The sequence below is a fragment of the Macaca fascicularis genome, chromosome 2, assembly GCF_037993035.2.
Source record: "Macaca fascicularis isolate 582-1 chromosome 2, T2T-MFA8v1.1".
Lineage (NCBI taxonomy): Eukaryota > Metazoa > Chordata > Mammalia > Primates > Cercopithecidae > Macaca > Macaca fascicularis.
The window spans coordinates 108865889-108890063 of NC_088376.1; the positions used below are offsets into that span (position 1 = coordinate 108865889).

The window sequence follows — 24175 nt, forward strand, 5'->3', positions numbered from 1 at the left end:
AGAAAAATGGTTCATGTGAGCTTAAAGTTCCCAGCTGGACCTGCCACATGACCACTAAGACAGGCCCTGCTTTAGAAGTGAAGTTCTTCTTCTTGTCTCAAGTCTGTATAATAGAGAGCTTGAGGCATAGGCTGAAAAAAGGGGCCAGGGATTGGTTTTTTCGATAGACCCAGCCACACTCCTGAACCTGCCTTGCAAGGCTGGCACAGGGAAGGGAAAGCAGACAACAGGGATCTAAAATGATGTCCACTGACATAAACCGAAGACTTAAATAAATAGAAAGTTATAACATGTTCATGGACTGAGTCAATTTTATTAAGATGTCAATTCTCCCCAAACTGAACTAGAGATTCAATGCAATCTCAATTTAAATATCACCAGGATTTTTTGTAGAAATTGACAAACTGATTCTAAAACTTATATAGAAAAACAAAAAACCTGGAATAGCCAATACTTTGATAAAGAACAAAACTGGAATCACTCTACGTGATGTTAAGATGCTTTATAAAACTATGGTCATCATAACAGTTTGGTATTGGTGAAAGAATAGGCACATAGATACATGGAATAGAATAAAAGTCCAGATATAAATCCACACATATAAGGTCAATTGCTTACTTTCTCATGGCAGCATAAAAAAAAAATAAAGTCGGTTTTTGACAAAGGTACAAAGAACAGTTTCAATCAATGGTGATGAAATAACTGGACAACCATAAAAAAGATGAATCTCTATTCACACCTTGCACCACACACAAAGATAACTGAAAATGAATCACAGACCTAAATGTATAAGCTAAAGCTATAAAACTTCTAAGAGACAACAGAAGAAGGTCTGTGAGTCCTTGGGCTAAGTAAAGCTAGACATGACAACAAAAAGAAAAACATTTATACATAACAGAAAAAAACTGATACATCGGACCTCATTAAAATGATATACTTCTGCTCTTTGAAGACTTTTTTGCTCTTTGAAAGAAAATATAAAGACAAGCTATAGATTGGGAAAAAAATACTTGTAAAATACATATCTGACAAAGAACTTGCGTAGAGAATTATACAGAGGACTCTCAAAATTCAATATTAAAAATCATTTTAAAATGGGCAAAAGATTTGAAGATAAAACTACAGCTGTGTAAAGTACGCTCCCCATCCTCATCAGTTCTTTGTACCCAACAACATAATGGGGGCTGCCAACCACCTGGTAATCCACTCAAACAAAAGAGGAATGGACAGTATTTCTAAAGGCTGGCTGGCCTGCATCCAGACAGAGGCCAAGGAGGAGTTCACAGGGACCAACTGCAGATGGCAATGATGCTCGAGCAGAGACAAGCTGAGACCACTTCTGCCTGTGCCATCTCAGCTCTGCCTCCCTGTGCTCCACATCCAAAGTCCAGTGCCCTGAAGGGCAGCCCAGGCCTGTCTGTTAGGGTGTGCTCAAAACAGAAGCAGCAGAACTCAAACTCTACTTCCTTCAGTGGGCTGAGTGGGAGGACACAAAGGAGATTACACCCTCCTTGGACATGAAAGAAGAGCCAACTTCAGGAAGAGACTGAAGGATATGGATGGTTCCAGACAACTCCTAGCCTGGAGTTACTCTGGATGCCAAGGCTGCGGCTCTGGTAGACAGCATTCTCCAAAGCGTGGAGTGTATTTCATGGATGTGCATTAAGAGGTACGTAGACTTCAGGTTAAATCACACTGAATCTTATCAGGACAAAGTTATTCCTTTTTCAATTCTCTTTCAATCCTAATATATCAAAATGAAAGTCTCAAGTTGGTGGTAATATATTTTAGCACCTCTTTAATACCAAAGTTTAGAAAACACTGAATTCAGCCTATTAGCACTAACTAGCCACAACAAGCGGGGTGGAGGGTGGGAGTGGCATCTAAAGAACATAGTAGGTAGTAGTAGCAGGAGACTGACCTTGGCCTCCTATGGCCTGGGGCCCAGGTGAGGCTGGTGACAGTGCAGGGCTGGGCTCTCCCTGGCTAGTGCCTGAGCCAGCGCTATCAGGGGAGCCAGGGCCTTCACTGAGCTTCTGGAAACAGGCTCGGCAGCAACGCTCCTTTTTGCCACTGTGCTTGCTCAGGACGTAGTTGTTGCAGCAGTAGTAACAGAAGATGCGGCCACATATCCTGGGAACAAAACAAGCCCAGGCTGTGAGGATGATACACTATGATCTTGTGTGATCTGCTCAGCATCCAAACTGGGCTCTGGATGCCATGTGACTCTCATCAGACCTGGCTCTGCCTCCACATTAGGATGCGGCCATGAGCTCATTTCACAAGATTCCAACAAAGCCTTCTTGTCAGCTTGGTGAAAGCATGGTTTACTTCCTAAGGTCCTGGGAGGCAGGGAGATAAAGTATGGCTGAGCCCACCTTCCCTGGCACCAAGTTGTAGGTATGCCTCCCATATTTCAGAAGCTAAGGCTCTAAGAGACCACAGACCTTCACAGCTATGATGACTATTTTGCACCTGCCCCCAGCTCAGCCCGAGATTCATCTTTATCCATCCTTCTCTGGCCTTTGTGTCCCTGGTACTGCCTGTGTTCCTCTAGTGAGGTTTCAGGCCAGCTCTTGCTGGCTTCCAATAATGCTGCTCCCCTCTGGTCCCTACAGGAATGGTAGAAGAACTGCTAGTCTCTGGGTATGCCCCATCCCTGTGGGGACCCCTAACTCCATCCACATCTCTGTATTCTTTCTTTCAGGGAGCCCTGAGTGTCTTGTTAGGATCCCAACTAAAACACCTTCCTCACCTGGTTCCCTTAAAGCCAAAATGTAATGTGTTCTTCCTAAACAGTCAGCCATGGTGCCAACACCTATCACAGAGTCCTCTTTCGGAGCTCTCTGCTCTGGTCCTGGGCCCCACCAGGGTGTTGGTGTCAACCCAGGAGCCCCCTGCTGACCTGCAGTGGTGCCGCCGCATCATCCAGCTGAACTCCCGCTTGCAGTCGAGGCAGTGGTTTGCCTCCGTGTCTCCGAGCCACCTGTCCTCAGCACTGAGCTTCTGCTGGAATTCCAGGGCATCTGACTTCTGCCAGAGAGCATCCTTGTCCCTGGGACGAAACCACATTGGAAGAAAAGAAGAGAGAATCCATGAAAACAATAGGATGATCCTTGCTTCATTTCAAAAGACTGGTATCAAATTTCCTAAGTCATAGAAAGAAAATTCACTTTCACCTTGGAAATATGCCCTAGCCCATGCTAGGTCTCCTCCATCTCCCCCGACATGCAGACTTAACTGACACCACATGTGTGAGAACACGCGGGAGGCAAAAGATGTACACAGAAGGCACTGTCAACTGCAAAGAGCTGCCAGCACCAACGAGGGCCACCACTCAGGCACCTAAACAACAGTGCTGGGGACCACTGGGAGTTTAAGCTAAAACGTGCCGCCATGCCGACTGTCTGCGTGCAGTAAGCCCAAGGACCATGAATGTACTCCCCACCCGAATCTTAATGTTCTTGGGGCCCTTTATGTTTCTATGGTTGATCCAAGTAACAATTAATCAGTGGAGAAGATCAAAGATTCCCTAGCGTGAAAATCTGATCAGATGTTAGCCTCCTCTGCCCTTCAGAGAGATGGTAAGGTCACTCCAGAAGCCAGACTGAAAGAAGTGTGAGGCTTTCCAGAAAGGTCTGGCAGTGTCAGAATGTGCCTGATGAACTGGGGGTGGGGGATGTGAACAGAGGCTTCCTCAGGGACACTAATGAGCATTTTCAGGCTTGATGGTGTCCGACATGGGAAGTTTAGTTCTTTCTCATATGAAGCCCCAGTCGGCATCCTCAGGGCTAATGCAGCTCTAACAGCTCCTCAGCCACCAGTAATGTGACACCTGAGCCACTCAAGTCCTTAGAGACACAGGCTTCATCACTGACCAGGAACTCCCAATCAACCCCAGATCTTTTGCCTTAAATAAAAAAGCTTGAACATGGGCTTGACTGGCTTTTTCAAGGCCACTTGAAATTGTCAGGAAGCAGGAAGACTCATTCTCTGAAGCAGCCTCATTCTCTAGGCTGGTCCACCCACACTTTGGGAATGTGGAATGCTGCCAGGAGCTGGTGTTTTCCATCACACCCTTCAGGTCACAAATACCCTGAGTTCTAACTCTGTATATTGATGATAAGAAGGCACAGTTTTTAAACTTTCAAATTGGTTGTAATTTTAATATCACTGTTTTATAACACTTAATGAATTAGCATATCTAGGCTTTGCTGATCCATGGTGCTGCTAGCATCACAAAAAGAGGGCTAATCAGATTGTATGTGCCTCTTGAAAGAAAGATCCCAAACTACAAACCAATTCTACGAAGGCTTCTTGCCAAAATTTTGAACCTGAGTCTAAGCAAGCTGCCAGTAGAATGATGGTTCTCAGCTCTGGCTCACTGGTGTCTGAGTCTCACTCCCAGAAATTCCAATTCAGTTAGTCTGGGTGGGGCCTGGACATGGGCATTTTAAAATTACTTCCCTAGTGATTCTAATGTGTAGCCAGGATTGAGAACCACTGCAATAGTTCTATCTATGGACTTACAGGAAATGCAAGGGATGGATGATCATGTTAAATGACACCATGAGGATGCAATCGGCAAAAGTAGAGAGATGATAGGGAAACTCATTGACTAAAAGGGATGTAAAAGACATATCAATTGCAACAGATGAATCTAATTTAGATCCTGATTAGGATAACCTGAAAAAATTCTAAGGCAATCGGAAAAATTTGAAATTGACTAGACACTTGATGATATTAAGAAACTATACTTCATTTCTTAAGGTATAATAAGGACACTGTGGTTGTTTAAAATGGAGGGTTCTGGGCCGGACTTGGTGGCTCATGCCTGTAATCCCAGCACTTGGGAGTCTGAGGCAGGCAAATCACTTGAGGCCTGGAATTCAGGACCAGCCTGGCCAACATGGTGAAACCCTGTTTCTACTAAAAATATAAAAATTAGCCAGGAGTGGTGATGTGTGCATGTAATTCCAGCTACTCGGGTGGCTGAGGCACAAGAATCGCTTGAACCCAGGAGGCAGAGGTTGCCGTGAGCCAAGATCACGCCACTGCACTCAAGCCTGGGCAACAGAGTGAGATTCTGCCTCAAAAAAGAAAAAAAATTCAAAAAATAGAAAATAAAAGAGTCCTTACCCTGGAGAGGTACACACTGAAATATTTATGGATGAAATGATATGTGTGGGATTTGCTTCAAAATCTGGGAAGGTGGGTAAACAGGTGGGTCTACAGATCAATCAAGACTGGCCCTGAACTGAACACTGTTGAAGCCGGGTGACAGGCTGGCCCTGAGCTGAACACTGCTGAAGCTGGGAGGTGTATTACATGATTCCATTTTTGTATATTTGAAAATTTCCATAAGGAAAAGTTAAAATAAGTTTTGAATGACTTGTCAGGATTAAAAAATCAGGACACTTCACATTAAAATCCAGGTTTCCACCTTCTCTTGAGAAGAAAGGTGATCTAGCAGTTCTGGGCCAAGACTGATGTGGCAGAAGTAGAGCCCAACTGTGTCCCCAGTTTCTCACAGTCCCCTCCCGACCCAGCTCCCACTTATATCAGCTGCCTGGTACCTGCAGGCACTGGAGTTTGGGACTCTAGTACTGGGGAAAGTGAGATGGAGGAGGAGAGAGGGGCTCCTGAGAGAGGGGCAAGAAAATGGGGAAATTTCTGGAGTACGCTTTCAAGAACAGCTGCATTTCTTTAGAGAAAACCCAAGTGTGGGGAAAACCCCAGCTGCTGGTTTGACACAGCACTCACCTGAGCAGCTCTATCAGCCGCTCCTCGAGATACTTCTTGGTTCTGTTGAGGTCATCCAGGTCAGCAAGCATCTTCTGGTCATTCCTCTCGCGGTTTGTCACCTCCTGGCAGAGTTTGTTGTAATACTCTTGGATTTTTGTTGTGGCTTTTTCGAGTTCCTTCTGGGTCCTGGGGGAGGAGTGGTAAGTTTTCTTGATTAGCCAGAACTTCCAGCTTTCCCAGGGCTCTGGGCTCACCCAGGACTCTAATGAGGGGTGCTACTGCCCCTGCCATGAAGGAGCCCCTTGGTACTGCTCACAGGTATCTGCTCACAGGTTATGCAGTTCCCTAGCTTTTGAGACTCTCCTCACACCCCCACATACAAAGGGGTATCCTTGGAGGGAGGGGAGACTGACCCCAGGTTGCCAGAAGCACCCTAAGTGAATAGAACTCTGCACCCCTTGGCTCCTGGACAGGGGCTGGGCTTGCAAGAGAAGCCTGATAGACAAGGCTCATGGGCTGGTGATGGGGAGGATGAGCAGGAGGAGAAAGGAGTCAGGACAGGCAGGAGCGAGATGTAGTTTCCCTGAGGTGGCCACACGGAGGAGGGCCTGTCTTCCATATGTCCCTGGGACTCTACACATGGGGCATGGTGCTGGGCCCACAGCAGGTGCTCAGTCTTAATCTGCACTGCCAGCTGTTCTACCTGATAGCCCCCCTGAGGCCCAAGGAATTCCATTTTGGGTGCTACAGGGTGTCTCAGTCTTCAGCAGAGGAAGCTGGCTGAATCTTGCTGTCTTCCTCACCCCACCCACTCCATTTTTAACGCAGCTATCTCCTAAGGCAGTGGTTTTCCAAGGATGGTCCAGTGGGACATAATAAAAGCTCCATTAAACAAAGGGTTCTGCAGAGAGACTGATTAATTTATACCTTCCACATCTAGTATAAAGTTGCCAGGAAGTTGTTTACTAGACCCTGTCCACCAAAATGGGCTTATAGGTGCACCCCCACACACAGGTGGTGTACGTGTGTGCATGCACACACATACACTGAATAAAATAAGTTGGCAGATAGACTGTGCAGCTTGGAACAACTGAAACAAATGCTCTGAGATGTTACAAATAACCACTGTTATATCATGTTTTCATGCCACCAACTCAGGCTCTGTTTAAATTGTCATGTGAACATGACTTAGAACTAAGGGCAGCCAGTGCCCTATAGGATCTGAACACTGGAAGGGTAAGATGAAAGGAAATGTATGTCCAGGTTACTGAATGTCAAAGATATCCTGGATCTCCCACTAAGCCAGAGCCCAGGCCTAGAAGGCAGGTGTTGGGAAGAGGTAATAGATAAATAGAAAAGTTAGAGACTTGGGACAATTTGGTGTGCTTATCTTTGCTGGTGGCACACATGCAGTTCGATTCTGGCAACTCCTCCTTTCTGCTACACCTTTTTAAAATTAGGTCTTCCTCCCGGTTACACCTTTTCTTAATCAGGTCCTGGCTCAACTAGCTGGGTCCCATGACCACATGGTGAACCTAGGCTCACAACTCCACGTGGCCCCAAGTCTGAAAATGAGGGGGTCAAGGAGGCCTTGGGATGGCAGTGTGATCTGCTCTCCACAGATATGGCATCAGAGAGTCTGCACAAAGACAGGCTGATCCTGGTCCTTGGCACGCTCATCTTCCTCATCCATAAAATGGGGATAGATGATAACACCTTCCTCATAGGACTGTTAGGAGGATTACATGGGTAAATGTATTCAAAACAGAGCCTGCCACGTTTTCAGCATTATTTAAATACATGCTGTTACTATTACCATTATTATTATGACCTAACTTTTATTTCATTTTAGTTTTTCCAAAGCTTGCAGTCACTCAAGTATGCACTGCCAGAGAGAAGAAAATCGAGTTAGGAGAAAGGCGCTTTAGCCGTGTATAGGCTGGGATGGGCAGGCAGCCGGGTTCTCTGTGGCATGCTTCCAGCACAAGCACTTTCTGAGTTTGTGGCTTTTCTTGCAAAAGGACTTCCTAAACCTAACATGAGTGACTGACTTTCTAAATGACGAGACCAAACACTCCTTCCCTGAAGACTACCGACAGCTGCGTAGGTGGACTGTGACTAACCTTTCTAGGTCTTCACGCAAGGCAGCCCCCTCCTCGTCCTTCCTCAGCATGGCCGCCTGGCACTCTGCAAGATGGTTGCTGGTGCAGCTCAGCTTCTCTCCCATGTCTGCTTGGGTGGCCTGGCACAGGACATCAGGGAGAAGACACTCAGCTTGCAGAAGCCCATGCAATGTACCATAAAGTGGCTGGTGTGCCATCCACCCCATCTGGCTGGGTCACTTCTAAATGGAGGGTTGTTTTCTATTAAGTTAAAGAGGCCATGAATCTCTGCTCTATATTTGTGGAGCCTCAACTGTAACTAGTTAAGGTGGTTGGCAAGTGGCAGGTACCAGAATTCCCAGGGTGACACTGAAGGCAGGGATGGCAGGGAGCAGGATTCACTTGGACAAGTCACTGCTCTGAAGACTGTGGGACCAGTGCCACCCTTGCTGCTGCCCATTTTAGAATCACTGGCTGGTGATCACCCATAGAGATGGCCAAACAGGACACTTATTTCCTTTCTGCATTTGGCAGCTCCAGCAGGTGTCCAGGGAACGGATGGAGGGGGTCAGGGTACAAACTGAGGGTGTCTACAAAGGTAAACTGAGGACGGCTTCAGCTTGGGAATCTGGAGGCATGCAGGGAGCCCTCTTAAATGATCCAGTCAAAACCACACCAGATGCCCTCTCCCTGAGAGGTCCACACCACCAGAGCCTACCTTCAGCTTCCCCACAGCTTCCTCGGCAGCCTGCAGCTGCCGGCCTTGCTCCTCAAGCTGGCCCCTGAGGCTCCTGCACTCCTCGCCAGCATTCTAGAGAGGATACGAAAGGGATCATAAATGTAGGGTCCTTGCTCTGAGGATCCCTCAGCCCCATCACCCAAATAGATAAAACCAAGCTGCCTTTCTCTTTTTCCCTGCAAACTGGCTCCTCAGTGAGCTTTGGGCTTATCAATAGTGAAATACTTTCAAGCTTACTAAGAAAAGAGACTTAGCCTGGTCCCCAAACTTAGAACTTAATTTCTGCAAGGGAAAAGGTTGGCTATGAGCCACATGGAGTTTCACGGAGTGGGGTGGCACTGGGTGGGGAGGCACATCTGTGGCAGTGCGGTGGAGCTGCCTCAGAGAGGAGGGTTAGGAGTAGCCTGAGAGTGCACAGACCTTGATGCAGACAGACTAGTGGCAAGCCCTGGCAATCAAAGCCCCAGGCCATTCTGCCGTGTCTTCAATCTAAACAGTCCTTAACCCTTCATCTTTGTGCACTATCAAAGAGACATATTAACTGCTCATCTCATTAACTTGTCTGTCCCAAGGGCCTTGTAAAAAGGAAATAAGCTGGTTCCCTACCCTATATCGGCTGTCAGGAGAGCACCTGATGGGGTTGGTTATTCATTAAGAACCCAGAGCTAGGATGTGAGGCAACTGTGAACTGCTGGCCCTCAGAAGGGGTTTTAGAGGCCAAGTCAGTGTTCTCACACTCACATGCCCAGGGTGGGGTAGGGGGCTGGGCAAGTACAAAAACCAGCGTGAGGGAAAGTGCAGAGGATGTGTGCCTCCTTTAAAGTGGGCAGACACCCTCGGGTTCCCGCTGACTGCTGCCACGGGGAGGGGGCAGGGTGAGGACGCAGGCTTTCAGATCTTCTGAGGTTTCAAAAGAAGCCCTCAAACTGTATTTGTAAACACCCTGCTCTTTCAATGTTGGCTACTAATTTTAAAAACTTCTGTGTGGGCTAATCTAGTTTGCAGTGGTCTTGAGTTTAGACTTCTGGGCTAAGGTATCACTCCATATGTTCTGGCCCTAAAATGTTCCTGCAGAGAGAAAGATGCTACTGTGAGCTGTGATAGCGGTGTTTGCCTGCACCCACAGTACATTCTCCAGCCCTCACCTGCCTCATGGCTGAAGGTGCATCCTCTCATGGACCCACCAGGCCTGCCCAGGGAGATGGGTAGAGCCCAAGTGGTTGAAGCTAGGATTACCTTAAGTTGGCTCTGGTAGTCCATGATTTCAGCGCTCAGCTGGAACTTGAGGGTGTCGAGCTCCTGGCGTGCAGCCTCTTGGAGGCTCTGGGCCCGCTGCTCGGCCTGGGTGAGCTGGGCCTGCAGGCCAGGCAGTGAGTCGGCTGCTGCTTTGGCTGCCTTCAGCTTCTCCTGCAAGCTCTCCTTCTCTTGCTGCAGCCCAGCTACTTGGCGCTCCAGGCCCTCTCGCTCCCTTGAGGCTGCCTCTTTGGCGTCCTGGAGCTCCTGGACAGCACAGGCCAGTGCCTTCTCCACTTGCTCCTTTTCCATGGTCAGCGTGCAAACCTGGATGCCCAGCTCGGCTGTGTCCGTGTTGGCCCGGTGCAGCTGCTCCTGCAGCTCAGCGTGCTCCAGCTGTGCTTCCTCGGAGCTGCATTTGGCCTGGGACAACTTCTGCAGGGCCCGCAGCTCCTCATCCCTCTGCTGGGCCTCACTGGTCCTCTCCTCCTGCAGCGCCCCTTCACGCTCTGAGCACTGCAGCAGCTCCTGGACATGGGCTCTGTTAAGGGCTTCATTCTGCTCCTTCAGCTGCTGCACAAGGGTCTTGTGCTCCCTCAGGACTGCCTCAGCCATGCTTAGCTGGCTCTGCACCTTGTCCTGGTCATCCAGAGCTGCCTGCATCTTGGCCTGGAGGTCCACCACCTGAGCCTGCAGCCGTTGGGCCTCCCCCTGATGGACTTCCAGCTGCGCCTGAGACAGGGCCAGCTGGGCAGCCAGCTCACGGGCTTCATTGTCGGGGGGTGGGCCAACTCCCTGTTGGCCTTTCTCTGCGGTGAGGACTTCAATCAGCTGGGTCTGCTGCTGGCACTGGCTCTCGAGAGCCCTGAGCTCTCTGTGCCGGGCCTCTGCCAGTTGACGGCACTGCTCCACCTCCTCCCGCAGCTGCTGGCACTCACCCTCCTTGCTCTGCAGAGTGGCCTCCTTCTCTGCCACCTTGGCTTTCATGGCCTCCTTGGCCTTCCTTACAGCCAGCAAGCTTGCCTCCATCTGGTCGCCCAAGTGCCGGATGCTGGCCTGCTCGGCCTCCAGGGAGGCCAAGGAGCCCTGGATGGCTGCTTCCCGCTGCTGCAAAGCCTGGTAATCGGCCTGCAGGGCTTGCAGCTTGCCCTCCAGGAGCTGGTTACGCCCGACCACATTCTGCAGCTCCTTCTCCAGTTCCTTGTTGGCCTGCCGGAGCTCTTCCTCCTGGCTGCCCTCCTGCACCTTGGTATCATCTAACTGTGCCTCCTGCAGGCCCCTCTGCTCCTCCTCTGGCTTCCCACAGGCCTCTTGCAGACTGGAGTTCACAGGGACCAGGGCCTCATTCTTTTCACCTGCCACTGGCAGTTCTGGGCCGGGCTGCCCAGCAAGCCGCTCGAGCGCACCCACCTTCTGGCTGAGGTGGTCTTTGTCCTGGATGAGCTGCTTCTTCTGCTCCTCCAAGTCACTCACATGTTGGCTCACCTGTGCCAGCTGGGTCTCCAGGAACTGCAGCTGCCGGGTCAGGGACCTGACCTCCTGCTCCAGCAGCTCCTTTTCCTCCTGTTGCTGTTTTTTCTCCCGCCTCAACTCTGCTAGCTCCTGCTCCCGGGAGCTCGAGTGCACCAGCAACTCCTGTAGCCGTTGCCAGAGCTGGTCTGCCTCCTGTCCCTTCCCAGACAACTCCTCCTGGAGTGGGGCCGTCTCCTTCACCAGGCGCTCCAGGCTGGCCCAGGCATCCTCCTTCAGCTGCAGCTCCTTGACCAGCTGCTCCAGCTGGGCACTCTGCTGCCTGTTGACCTCCTCGACCTTGGTTCTCTCCCTTTCTAGGGCTCGAAGCTTCTCCCCTAGCTCCTGGATCTCCCGGGCCGCATCACTGGGAATAGGTTCTTGCTGGCCCTTTGTGTCTGGTGCTGTATCTGCCTTCTGCTGAGCCATGGCTAGCCAGTCTGGGATGCTGGCTAAATGCTGGTTCTTCTGGCCCAGTGAGTCCCGTGTGGCCTTAAGCTCCTGTGCCAAGGGCTGCAGCATGGACTCCAGCCGCCGCAGGGCTGTGTGGTAGTCCTCCTCCTTCTCTGCTGCTCCTAGCTCCAGGGCCTGTAGGCACGTCTGCAGCTCCTTCACAGTGTTCTGGGTGGCCTGGGTGACCTCCCACTGCTTCTGGAGCTCAGCCACCAAGCAAGTGAGGCGAACGTTGTCCTCTGCTGCAGTGCGTCCCCTCTCCCTCTCTGTCTGCAGTTGCTCCTCTTGTAGGCTGACGGCTGCCCTCAGCTCCTGGTTCTCTCTGTCCAGCTGCTGCATGCGCTCCTGTAGCTGCTTCTCCCGCACCTCCAACTGGTCCAGCTCTAGTCGCATCTCATCAAAACCCTCCAATGCCTCGTTGTTTAGGGGGCTGTTCAGGTCAAAGTTGGACACCATCTCTTGAGTCTGGGAGGAAAAACACAAAAGACAAGTGGCTTTGGGATGAAGCTACAGGGCTACTCAGAAAAGCTTTAGAGTTTAATGAGAGCAGAGGTAAAAATACAGGCATTACCTGCCCTAAGGTTAGTCTAAAGAGCTATTCAAAAGACTAGAATCCCTTTGCTCAAAGCATCTGCCACACATTCAGCAGCACATTCCACAGCCAGGAAGCCACCCATGTGAGCTCCACTGAGATACAGACTTGCTTTTCCCATCCAGCCTTCTTCAGCTTTTAATGGACATTGTCTCTGAGATAAATTCAGTTATATCTAAGCTGTTATTCACTCACTGTGCCACACCCATACCCGCAATTCCTGGCATGATTAAGGCACAAAATAAGGTAAAAGATTCATCTATTTTCTACTCTTAATGCTCCTTATATTGATCATTTTATTTTTTTAAATTGCTGATCAGTTTTCACAGCACTATATACAGCTGTGATAAATTCACGTTTCTAAAAAAATTAACAAACTGCCCCGACCTACTAACATTGACTGAGCCCTTGCATATGTCAAGCCCTCATCTATGAACTAGAATGATTTTTATTATCCCCATCCTGTGGATGAGAGAGCTGAAGGTTAAGTAATTTCCCCTTGGTCATAGCTGGTAGGTGAGAGTCAGGATTTGACTCTGTCACTTTTAACCATGGTGCCAAACTGCTTCTTTTAAAATACTTTAAAATCATTTAAAAGAATTTAATTTTAAGAGAGCCTAGATTCCATTTGGTTGAAAAACCCAGACTCCAGGGAATAGTGGCTATAACTGAGTGGTTCTATTGCTCTGGCTGGAACAACAGGTATCTGAAAACATCACCCTTGAGTTGCTAGGGACAAGGACATACCCTGGTAGAAGCTATAGTAAGATAATTCCCAGCCTTCCTGGCCTTACCTGCAGGTAGCTGCTCACCAAACTGCTCATGCTGGAGCTGCGGCTAGGGGGTTTCCACAGGTAAGCAGAAGAGCCAGTGGCCAGTGTCCTCCTGTGGGGCCACAAAGCAGACATACCTGTATTCAGAGCAGGAAACCTACATACATGGAGGCCCTGCTGGTCACAAGGCAACCAGGTGGTGGTCGGGGGCTGCCTTCCCAGGTGGAACGTAAGGAAGTCAAACCCAACAGATTCCACCAAAGAGCACAGCTACACTGGTCTGTAACAGATGAACTCCATGGCTAGAGTTTTACCATCATGGCTTTCCTCCCACTGCCAGAAAAGAATTACGTGAACATGTATTTCCCGATATTTGGTTTAAATTTTTCTTGAGCTTTTGGTGCCTGCCTCAGTTTGTCTGCCAGTGAGGAACAAGCAGCAGTCAGTTTGGTAAATAAGAGTCACACTGTGCTTGGGGGCTCAGCTGCCGCTCTGCATGACACAGCAACAGCGTGGCTGGGAGGCTGCTTCTAGGTCACATAACCAGGCCGGTCAGTGCAGATACAGAACATTTCCCTCATCGCAGAAAGTTCCATTGAATGGCATTGGTTTGGAAATACAAAGGCTTGTGTGGTAACTCTTGTTTAGCAGGAACCTAAACATATTTTTACTTCACCAGAATCATCTCCTAAATCTAAAATTATTGTGTTTTCAAACTTAGTCTCCACAACCCAGCAACTGCCCTTCACAGTATCTTCCCTGAAGACAGTCACACAGGTACATAAGGAGACAGTGGGGATGCTCTTGGCAGCACTGTAACTGGAAAAAGGGAAACCAAACAAACTCTACACTGCTAGGGAAAGAGATACACTATGGCTTATTCACCCAACAGAATTCTCTACACCATGGGTTAGCATTCTTTTTGGTTTTTTTGAAAAGGGCCAGATAGTAAATATTTTGGTCTTGTGGGCTATATGGTCTCTGTCACTCAACTGGCACTGTTAGCATAAAAGCAGCCATGGACAACAGGTGAATAAATGGGCAAAGTTGTGTTCCATACAGCCCTGGGGAACTGTTTGCCAACCCAACTCTATACTTACAGAACTCCATGTATAAACAGATACAAAATCTCAAAAACAAGGCAGAATGAAAAAAGCAGGTTGCAAAAGGACAGCTATCACATGATTCAACATGTGTAAAATTTTAAAATGTTTACAAAATAAAACTATATATATATACTATATAAACTATTTACAAATACACAAGTAATAATGAAAGCAGAAGATCTGGGCATGAAATGCATTGATTATAGGGCCATGATTACTTCTGAAAGGGGAACAAAGGAGAAAGGATGGCAATGGGGTGGGGCTTTAGCCGATCTATAATATTTTATTTATTAAAAAAAGTATCGGATGTAACCAAATCTCCCCACAAGAGCCAGCTTGACAGGGGCTCCCACTGGGGTAATTGGATAAATGGGATAATTTAAGCTTCAAAATAAGTAATGACAGTGACAGAATGTAACCTATTGAATAAAGTAAGAATCCATGAGTCAATACTGCTATGAATGAATAAATGGGGAAAAAGAAAAAGATCTTCCTTACAGTAGAATGCCAACTAATAATGTAAAAGAAATAATGGAGTTAGAAAATCACTCTGGTAATGATGATGGTAATAACTGCTTCAGGCAAGAATTATCAAATGGTATTAAAACTAATACAGGACAGATTTAAGAGAAAAAAGGATAATAATGTAATTTCAACATGCCTTCGCATAAGATACATATTCATTACAAAGGAAGAAATAGTAACTTTTGGAGAAACTGGGCAAGCACCGTGCTACCCAAATGACTAGGATTAACCTCATTAGTAGCGAAACAAATCAACACTGTGGGCCTCCAGATACAGTGTGCTGACAAGACAACAGCTGAGGCATTCCCGCCAAAAACACTTAACCCAAATCCAATAATGAGGAAACATCGGTCAAACTCAAATTAAGGAACATTTTACAAAATAACTGGCCTGTATTTTTCACAAATGTCAATGTTATGAAAGACAAAGCCTGAAAAACTGTTCAGAATTAAAGGGGACTAGAGAGGCAGAGCAATGAATGAATTAACAATATGTGATCTGGGATTGGGTCTTGGATTATGAGAGACATTATTGAGATAATTTGTAAAATTTAAATGAGATCTGTAGATTAGATAGCAGTATTGTATCAATGTTAATTTTCTGATTTTAATAACTGTACTGAGTTATATAACAGGATGTCCTTGATTTTAGGAAATGCATAATTAAGTACTTAAGAGAAAAGAAGATCAAGTCTGTAATTTACTCTCAAAAGGCTTAGGAAATAAATCAACATGTAAATAGAAAAAATGATAAACAATTACAGTAAAATATCAATAACTAGGGAATCAGGGTGAAGGATAGATGAGTACTTTGTATTATTTTTGCAACTTTTCTGTAATTCTGAAATTATTTCAAAATGTGAAAGTTTTAAAAAGAATATCTGGGCCAGGCATGGTGGCTCATGCCTGTAATCCCAGCAGTTTGGAATGCCAAGATAGGATTGTTTGAGCCCAGGAGTTCAAACCAGCCTGGGAAAGATGGCAAGACTCCGTCCCTACAAAAAATAAAAATAAAAAAAGGACACCTCAATATGGCAAAATGTAAGCTATTAAATCCTGGTGGTTTGCGTGTGACTATCATATTCACCACTTTTCTCTATATGTGAAGTATTTCCTAATAAAAAATACGAACGTTAAATTTTAAAAGCCTTATAAACAGAAAGCAAAACAAAACAAAGAATGCTGGACTTGATTTTAACCTAAGTCAGGTGTTCCAGGCCTGCTGCCCACCAGCTGGGTGACTTTGTCAAGTCCCCTGATCCTCTGAGCCTGTTCCTCACACCTCCTTCCTGGAGCTGATGTAAGGACTCTGGGGGTATGTGAGTGCCACACTGGTGTAAGATATGGCTGGCTTGATGGCCTCAGAAAATAAAGAAAGAAGAAACAAAGCGCAGCAACCTTTCCTGCAACCCTTACGTGGACGAGTTGTGGCTTTTACTTCCTCTCCTACTGCTTAGGAGCCTTCTGTAGTAACTCCATAAGAACAGGCAGGGGAAAAAGCCCACTCCTTCCCCAGTGCCCATAGCAACAAGTGCCTTAAAAATTTTTTAAAGCCTTGGCTTTTGCAGTGTGCATCTCCACTGACTCATGCCCTGGCCAATTAGGTTGGTTTAAGGTTGGAGCCTTCAGATGTTATTGTTAGTCATGATTCAACAAAGTCTGTAAAAGGAGCTGGAATAAGAGTTGAACGGTTTTATGTAATTTACCGAGCAAGCAAAATTGCTTTGAGTAGACTGGTGGCAATCTTCAAAACTTTAAATGTCTCTTTTCCTGTCTTTTATACCAAGCAATCCTTCAAAGTACCTGGCAAATGTTGGCCAGGCAGCATCCAAGTCATAGCCCCTCGACGCCAGGTCAAACTGAACCTCAGTCAGCTCATACAGTTGGCCCACAATGTCCGAGCTCAGCTTTGGCTGCAGAAAGGGGCTTCTTGCGTAGTACCAGTCACTGCAGAAAAACGCGTCAATTATGAGTAATAAAGATAAAGAATGTGTGAATTTAATCAGTCCTCCCACTGTGGCTCTGCCGCATCGAATTCCAACTCAGGTTACTAAATTAAAAGACACAGGCACACAAACCAATTTCATTTTCATGGTAGAAGAACATAACTCTCAAATAAGCTTGCTCTTCTTCAAAGAAACTACTGCAATGATCTGGATGCTTGTTCATTTATTACATATATCATATCTACTTCTCAAAAAGGATATGGGAACCTTAAATGTCAATTATTTGCCAAGAAAGGGCAATTGTAGGAGAAAGAAAACTTATTTTTTGAAAGATAACTTTACTTTCTATTCCATTTTCAGAACTCAACATGGGACACTAAACTCAACTGCTAATTTCTGTCCAGATACCAATTTAAAAGCCAAGGAACAAATTATTCAGAAATGTTTCAGCACCATAAGACAGGGTGAGAAAAAATGAAATAAATGTTATCTGCATTTTGAGGTAGTGGTTGTTTCATTTCAGGCAAAGTAACAAGAATTTTAAAAAGATGCATCAGAACACAGTTACTCATGCCTGTAATCCCAACACTTTGGGAAGCTAAGACAGGAGGATAGCTTGAGCCCAGGAGTTCGAGGCCAGGGTGGGCAACATGGCAAGATCCCATCTCTACCAAAAAAATAAAAAATTAGCTGAGCATGGTGGCATGCACCTGTAGTCCCAGCTTCTCAAGAGGCTGTGAGGCAGGAGGATTGCTTGAACCCAGGAGGTAGAGGCTACAGTGAATCATGATTGTGCCACTGCACTCCAGCCTGTGTGACAGGTTAAGACCCTATTCCCCCTACTCCAACCCCCACCCAAAAAGAAAAAGATGGCTGGGCATAGTGCTTCACACCCGTAATTCTAGCACTTTGGGAGGCCTAGGCAGGGGGTTCGCCTGAGTCCAGGAATTTGAGGCCAGGCTGGGCAATATAGTGAGACCCTGTCTCTACAAAAAGTAAAAAATTAGCCAGGCACAGTGGTAAATGCCTATCCAGCTACTCGAAGGCTGAGGTAAGAAGATCACTTGAGCCCAGCAGCTTGAGGTTATAGTGTGCTACGATTGTGCCACTGCACTCCCACGTGGGCAAAAAAGTGGGACATTATTGTCTGTGAACTGTGATTAAGTCAAGCTGTTTATGACGATCTTCACCGAACATCTAAAACAAAACAACCTTCAAATCAAATATGCAAACTTTTTCAACTCACACCAATTCACAAGGCCTGTCACATGCATGAGAAATACGAGTACATCTCTATGCAAATCAATCTTTAAGGTGACATAATGAAACAAAAGGTTTTCCTTTGTAGTTTTTTTAGATTCAAAAAAAATTTGAATACTCCCAAAGGAAAGGGGCCAGGCAAGAGATGCTGGAAAACCCAAAGAGGTTAGTTGTCTGGTGCCTGATTTGCAGCTTCTAAGCTGATACCCACTCTCCCCATTATAGACTCAATCCCTGCCCCTCTCCTCCCTTCTCTCTTCCCTGCTGAGGCTTCAGCACTACCTGCACAAAGGCTGACTGCACACCTGACCTGAGCTCTGCAGTGGCCCCCAGTCCTGGCTGCCCACCACAGTCTCTGGTGTGTTCACTCAGTATGCCAGGTGAGGACCCAGGCTCAATAGTGTTAAAAACCCCACAGGTGATTCTGCTGAGAGGCCAAGGCTGTAACCTGACTGTCCAGTAGTGCTGGCACCAAGGACATGCCGTCCACCAGGGAAAATGTCTGGTATCGGGAGTTAAGAGAGCAACGGCTGAGGCCTAGAGAAAAGCATTAAGCCCCTCTAAGCCTCAGTAACCTATAAAAACTCAGTGCTACCTGCCCACATGTGTCAAGGACTTTGGGAGGAGGGGTGGAAGACAATGGTAGATGTGGAAGGAGTCTGCAGTGTCACGAGGGACACAAATGAGCACTATGTTGCAGTTGTCATTATTATTAATGAACTTGAGTTCATTTCTGCATGGGATGGTGCTAAACCCCAGCCCTGTCCTGTATTTACCTGGTCACTTTGGTGTTCATGAAGCACTGCTGTAAGGTGTCTGCCAACCTCTGGTGCACCAAGGAGTAGCGAATAAATGCTCTTCCTTTCCCCAAGGATGTTCGGAGCTGGAGAAAGCAGATTACATAGAGCCAAAGAGCTGTTAGTCTAACTCCAAATACAGACCTGGTCTCATAGATGGCTTGTGAAACACAGATACAGGGCAAACAATGTCACCCAATTTTACCCTACACGTTGTCCTTCAAAGGACACAACACATTTGATACTATCACTGCAGAGAGTAAGGCTTGAAGTGGGCGAACTACTTGCAGGCCTTCATCTGAGAATAATCTGCAGACTCCAGCAAACATATCATGGAAGATATATTAACAAGAGGCTTCCAAACATCTGTGGAGTCTATTGGAATGTCACTTTCCCTCCTCTGCTCTATCAGAATCTCTGGGTTTGCAGTCAGATAGGAAACCAAATAAAACTCAGTTTTATATTAGAGTAAAACCTGGAGGTAGGTAAATGAAGGACTTCTCACACCACAAGTCAGCTTGAGGAGGAAGAGATGGTCTCAGCTCAGCTAATGCTGGTTTGTTTTTAAGGTGTGTGGGGAACAGGTGCAGGGGAAGGGCCTAAAGGCTTGGCAGAAATATGTGCAGAAGGAAGAAGAGAGGGACAAAGGCAGAGGTGCGTGCGTGTGGCCATGTAACTGCCTCATCTGTGTTCCATGAAACCATCAGTAAAATCTACAAGTCTGCCAACGCTTTCCTGGTTGGATTTCCTGTTCTTTATCAGATATGCCAAATCACTACATTGAATCAGAAGGAGCCCAGGGGTGAGACCAGGGGTGTCTCTAGGCAGCCCAGTCACACGGGGCTAAGGATAAAATGGATATGGGTCTGTCTCACAAGTTTGGCATGGATTGCATAGGAAGGCCCAGGTGTAGGTCTGTCTTCAAAACCTCTCCCCACAGAGCTTATACCTAAAAACCAATTCAGAGGAAGGGGAAGATGTGACTGGAGCTGTTTTGAGGCTTAAATTCACACCACTCAAAAGCTTGTTGTGATGGAGATGGGATATGTTGGTCAGAGACTCTGCCATGAGGCCGCAAAGCAGGGCTCTGTCAGCTGGGAGCATACAATGGCCACGGCGGAAGGAATAAAAGGGACAGCCACAGAAGACACTTGGGCAAGTTTGCAAATTAGGATTCATATTCCTGACAGGTCAGCCCAGAAGCTCAAGAAAGTCGGCAGGAATTCAAAACCTCCTGACCTACCACATGTGCCTGCTCTCTCAGGCGCTGGCTCTGGGTAGGGTAAGCTGGGACCAATACCCTCCCGACCCCTTCAAAGGCCAGAACTATTTACAGTGTGTATATGTGATGGGGGAAGGGGGAGCAGTGGTTTGCCAAAGAGGGTTCCTATAACCCATACTATTCAGATTTTAATTCCGACACTATATTGAGTCACTATCTGACTCCAAACCCCTATATTTAATGCCAGTGCTTGAGGCTGTACCACATATTTCCTGACTCAATGGGGTAAACATCCTGGCGTATAGCACCTTTAACTCAGAGCTATATTTCTTCTTACCGCTGACTCAAGGAAATGATACCATATGAAGTAGTTTTAAAAAACAAAAAGGTGTTAAATCTTTTTAACTAGAGAAGCTGTAAGACAATTCCCCATGTGTGTTTCGGGTGCAGCCAGGACACCTGGAAGTGAAGGCAGGCAGCAGCCTGGTTTATTGGCTTTACGAAAACCACCATGACATGTCTGCAGATAGACGATCTCAGCAGATTTGCGGGGGAGAATCTTGATGGTATATCCTGTCTAAATCACTTTTTTTTCCACTGACGACTAAGGTGAGAACAAAGTGTTTAGTGGTGATAACCAGGAAATTCAGGCAATTGGAAAGAACTGAGCAAGGCATTGTGCAGGGAAGCGTGTCAATTATACAAACACACACCCTGCAGAATTTCATTAAGACCCTCACATCACAGCCCAGGTCTGTAAGCTCCCAAAGACAGGAGCTTGTCCTTATTTTTGGCAAACTTACCATTATGCCAGCCTTTAGAACATTAAAACTTTTTAATGGCAAACATTTGAGGCTATATTTTTAATCAGGCCCATTAACTGAATGTTATATATATATACACATATAAAATCCATATATATATATATGGAGCTATTTGTTTTAAAAGGTATTTTTAGAGGGAAGGGAACAATAGTTCCTTTGTACTACAAATCAAAATGCTGCATGGTCTTTTTATATTTTGAGATTATGGATCCGCTTTCATTACCTAATTCCTTAATTTTTTTTAGCTTCTAATCAGAACCCACATACCCTATCCTGAGAAGCAATACAACGGCAGCAAAGGACAGGGAATCTGCAGGGTACATGAGAGCTGATTCTGCTTTAAACCAGACCATTGTGCCATGAACCCGACGCCGAGCTACACCCTCATCACAGTGAAGCACAGTCCAAGCTGAGCCCATACTGAACCACCAGAAATGGTTTCTTAGAACCTTCACCTATTTTAGCCTGAATAGCTGCCTCCTACCTCAAAGGGGTCAGAGGGGACCTACAAATGCTTCTTATCCATTAACTCTCACCTTCTCAGTTAAATACCCAGATGGCGACTTCATTATTAAAATTAACCAAGTATCCAGCAACTCACTTAGCCTAGGGATGTTCCAAGCCATTCCAACCAATGATGCCCCCGAGAGCAGTCTTCAACAGAGATGAAACAGCTGGACCCTATGGGAAGCAGAGCCTATGCCAGCCACTAAAACACCAACATTCATGCAAGCAAGGAATGCTTTCTGCTTCTAGAAAGCCAGTTTCCATGGCTTCAGACTGTCTAAAGATCTGTCTGCATTATGAGAAAAGAAGAAGAAACTAGCTAAAAAGTAGATGTGTTTTAGCAAGCATTTCATAATCCTGGGGAATGGGGATTAAAACTAAATTTATTTCCAGACTTCAGCTGTCCAAAGTCATAAAGTGAAAGGCTTTAGTTGCTCTGATGCAGTGACTGAGGAATGAAGAGAGGAGAGTGACAAAGAGAACCCCTTTCACATTTATGATGCATTAAAATTAAAATACCTCATGGACCCAAGTATCCCACCAGACCTTACAAGACTCATCCACACTAACATGGACATTAAAGAAACTCGCAGAACCAGCCCTTTAGAGCCAGGATCCTTCCTCGTCGTCTCAGATGTCAGAGGGTGCAAATGGTGGGAAACGTCCAGCCGTTGATGCCAGCATATCTAACACCGTCATTCTCTATGAGAAGAAAGTCATTCAGCTCCAGCTGGCATGGTTGGTGAGGAGCCCTTCCCAGAATACCTAAGGCTGTGGTATTTGTGGGCCGCCAGCCAAGCAGCAGGAGTGTTGACTTTAAAGTGACTTCACACTCTACTGAAGAGATACTGAAAAGAAAGAACAAATGTACAAACCTCCTGTCTCAAATCTAGGGGTTTGCCTGCTCCCTGATATGCAAAGTTCTACACTCCTGGATGGACTAGGCTGATGAGAGAGAAGAAAGATTCTCTGAGGGTTGAGGGTGGAAAACAAACAGAGAGTAGAGTGTGAGTGTGTATGTGAAGTATGTGTGTGTGTTTGTTGTTCTGGAGTTTTGTAAAACAGCAAAGCCATGGCATTTTGCTCTTGAGGGGCTCAGAATTGAATGTAGAAAGTTGGCATATCACTATTTCAAGAAATGTTTCTTAAGATCCCACATCATTCTCATTTCAAATCTAAGTTTCCTGGGCAAAGTGCAGGGAAAGCAGCCTAGCAAACTCTAAAGAACTTTATCTCGGAAAATAAATTTTTTAAAAAGATGGAGCCATCCTATGCTGTACACCTCAAGGGCTACCATTAGCAGACTTACAATGTATGTGAACAGGCCACCCTGTTAAGTAACATGTGGGTTGTGGCCTAAGGTACATTCAGGACTCAGCATTCTTCCTCTTGGTAAACACTCACTGAAGTGGTTTTCCCAAGCTTGAGCCACTGCAACAATGAGCACTGAGTATACCTGGACTAGATTTCTTTACCACCCTTAAACTCCCACTTCCTCATTTAGCTGTCTGCAGCAAAGGTCTCTGCAAGATCTGCTTTAAGCAGACAAAAGGAAGACACGAAGTTGTTGGCTGCTTGCTCTGCTTACCTCCGAGATAGACTTGACAAATCGGATCCCATCATTGGCTCCTTTCACCTTGGCCAGGCAGGCACAGAAGTAATCCCAGTAGTCCTTCTTGTTGCCCAGGAGTGTAGCCTTCTCTTTCTGATCAAACTGGGTAGGGAAAGGGACAGGGAGAGGAGGTCCAGACCCACTGCTCTTCATCCCAGCATTTAAATGATAAATAATAACAATAGCTTCTTAGGTGCCAGCACTGGGTGAGACCCTTTATTGGCATTATTTTTATTTATTGGCAAATCAAGGTGTGTTAATACCCTGTTCATATAGTTGGGTGGAAAACCACCAAATTTGTTATTAACAGATGAGAAAGAAATACAAGAAAAGAGTCTTAGCCAGGTGTGGTGGCTCACGCTGGTAATCCGGCACTTTGGGAGGCCGAGGTGGGTGGATCACCTGAGGTCAGGGGTTCAAGACCAGCCTGGCCAACATGGTGAAACTCCATCTCTACTAAAAATACAAAAATTAGCTGGGCGTGGTGGCGGGCACCTGTAATCCCAGCTACTCGGGAGACTGAGGCAGGAGAATCACTTGAAGCCGGGAGGCGGAGGTTGCAGTGAGCCAAGATTACACCACTGCACTCCAGCCTGGGCAACAAGAGTGAAACTCTGTCTCAAAAAAAAAAAAAAAAAGAGTCTTAAGGGCAATATGAAGAGTGTTAACTCTGCTTCGATTTAGGGAAATAAGGTAATGACATTTTATCCCAGTTACTCAACTCTTAAGTTTCAATATCATTTAATATACCTACAATAAATTTAAATAAATGTCAGCTCTGAGTCATTTCAAATTCAAAACCAAAATGGGCTTAGTTGAAAAAAAGAAAGGCTCAAAAACATTTTTACAATGTTAAAGAGCCAGTTGAAATGGCATGAGAGAGGCAAGTCCTTCAGCACGTTAGGGGCCTTTCCTCTAGTGGGCCCACATACTACGTGCTTTGGTGGGATGTGACGTTGCAAAATAATGGTGTTCACAGTGATACAGGTACACCTTTCTATAACATTTTATAGCATTTTTTTCTGATTACAGAAGCAAGATATGCATATGTTATTAGGGTATCTAGATAAAACACAAAAATTGAAAAAAATTTACCACCTAATACCACTACCCTAAAATAACTTCTAGATCATTTCCTTCCTGCCTGTTTTAGTTGCATGCATTTTTCCACATCTGCAGTGTTCGTTACATCAGCACTTTTTGGGCTAAGCAGGGATAAGAGTTATACCAT

The 24175-nt window shown here is 46.2% G+C and overlaps 1 protein-coding gene across 5 annotated transcripts in view; it reads right to left on the bottom strand.

The window, feature by feature from the left end:
• FYCO1 (FYVE and coiled-coil domain autophagy adaptor 1) overlaps positions 1 to 24175 on the bottom strand; it is a 77902-nt gene that overhangs the window by 38786 nt on the left and 14941 nt on the right. For all 5 annotated transcript variants that reach the window (XM_065540493.1, XM_005546889.4, XM_015445769.3 and 2 more), the window contains 10 exons: positions 22921 to 23046; positions 18759 to 18865; positions 16580 to 16723; positions 13168 to 13258; positions 9823 to 12246; positions 8566 to 8658; positions 7869 to 7987; positions 5764 to 5931; positions 2906 to 3055; positions 1922 to 2133 (listed from right to left, as the gene is read on the bottom strand). In XM_065540493.1, coding sequence (XP_065396565.1) covers positions 1922 to 2133; positions 2906 to 3055; positions 5764 to 5931; positions 7869 to 7987; positions 8566 to 8658; positions 9823 to 12246; positions 13168 to 13258; positions 16580 to 16723; positions 18759 to 18865; positions 22921 to 23046 — 3634 coding nt within the window. The remainder of the gene's footprint in view (positions 1 to 1921; positions 2134 to 2905; positions 3056 to 5763; positions 5932 to 7868; positions 7988 to 8565; positions 8659 to 9822; positions 12247 to 13167; positions 13259 to 16579; positions 16724 to 18758; positions 18866 to 22920; positions 23047 to 24175) is intronic.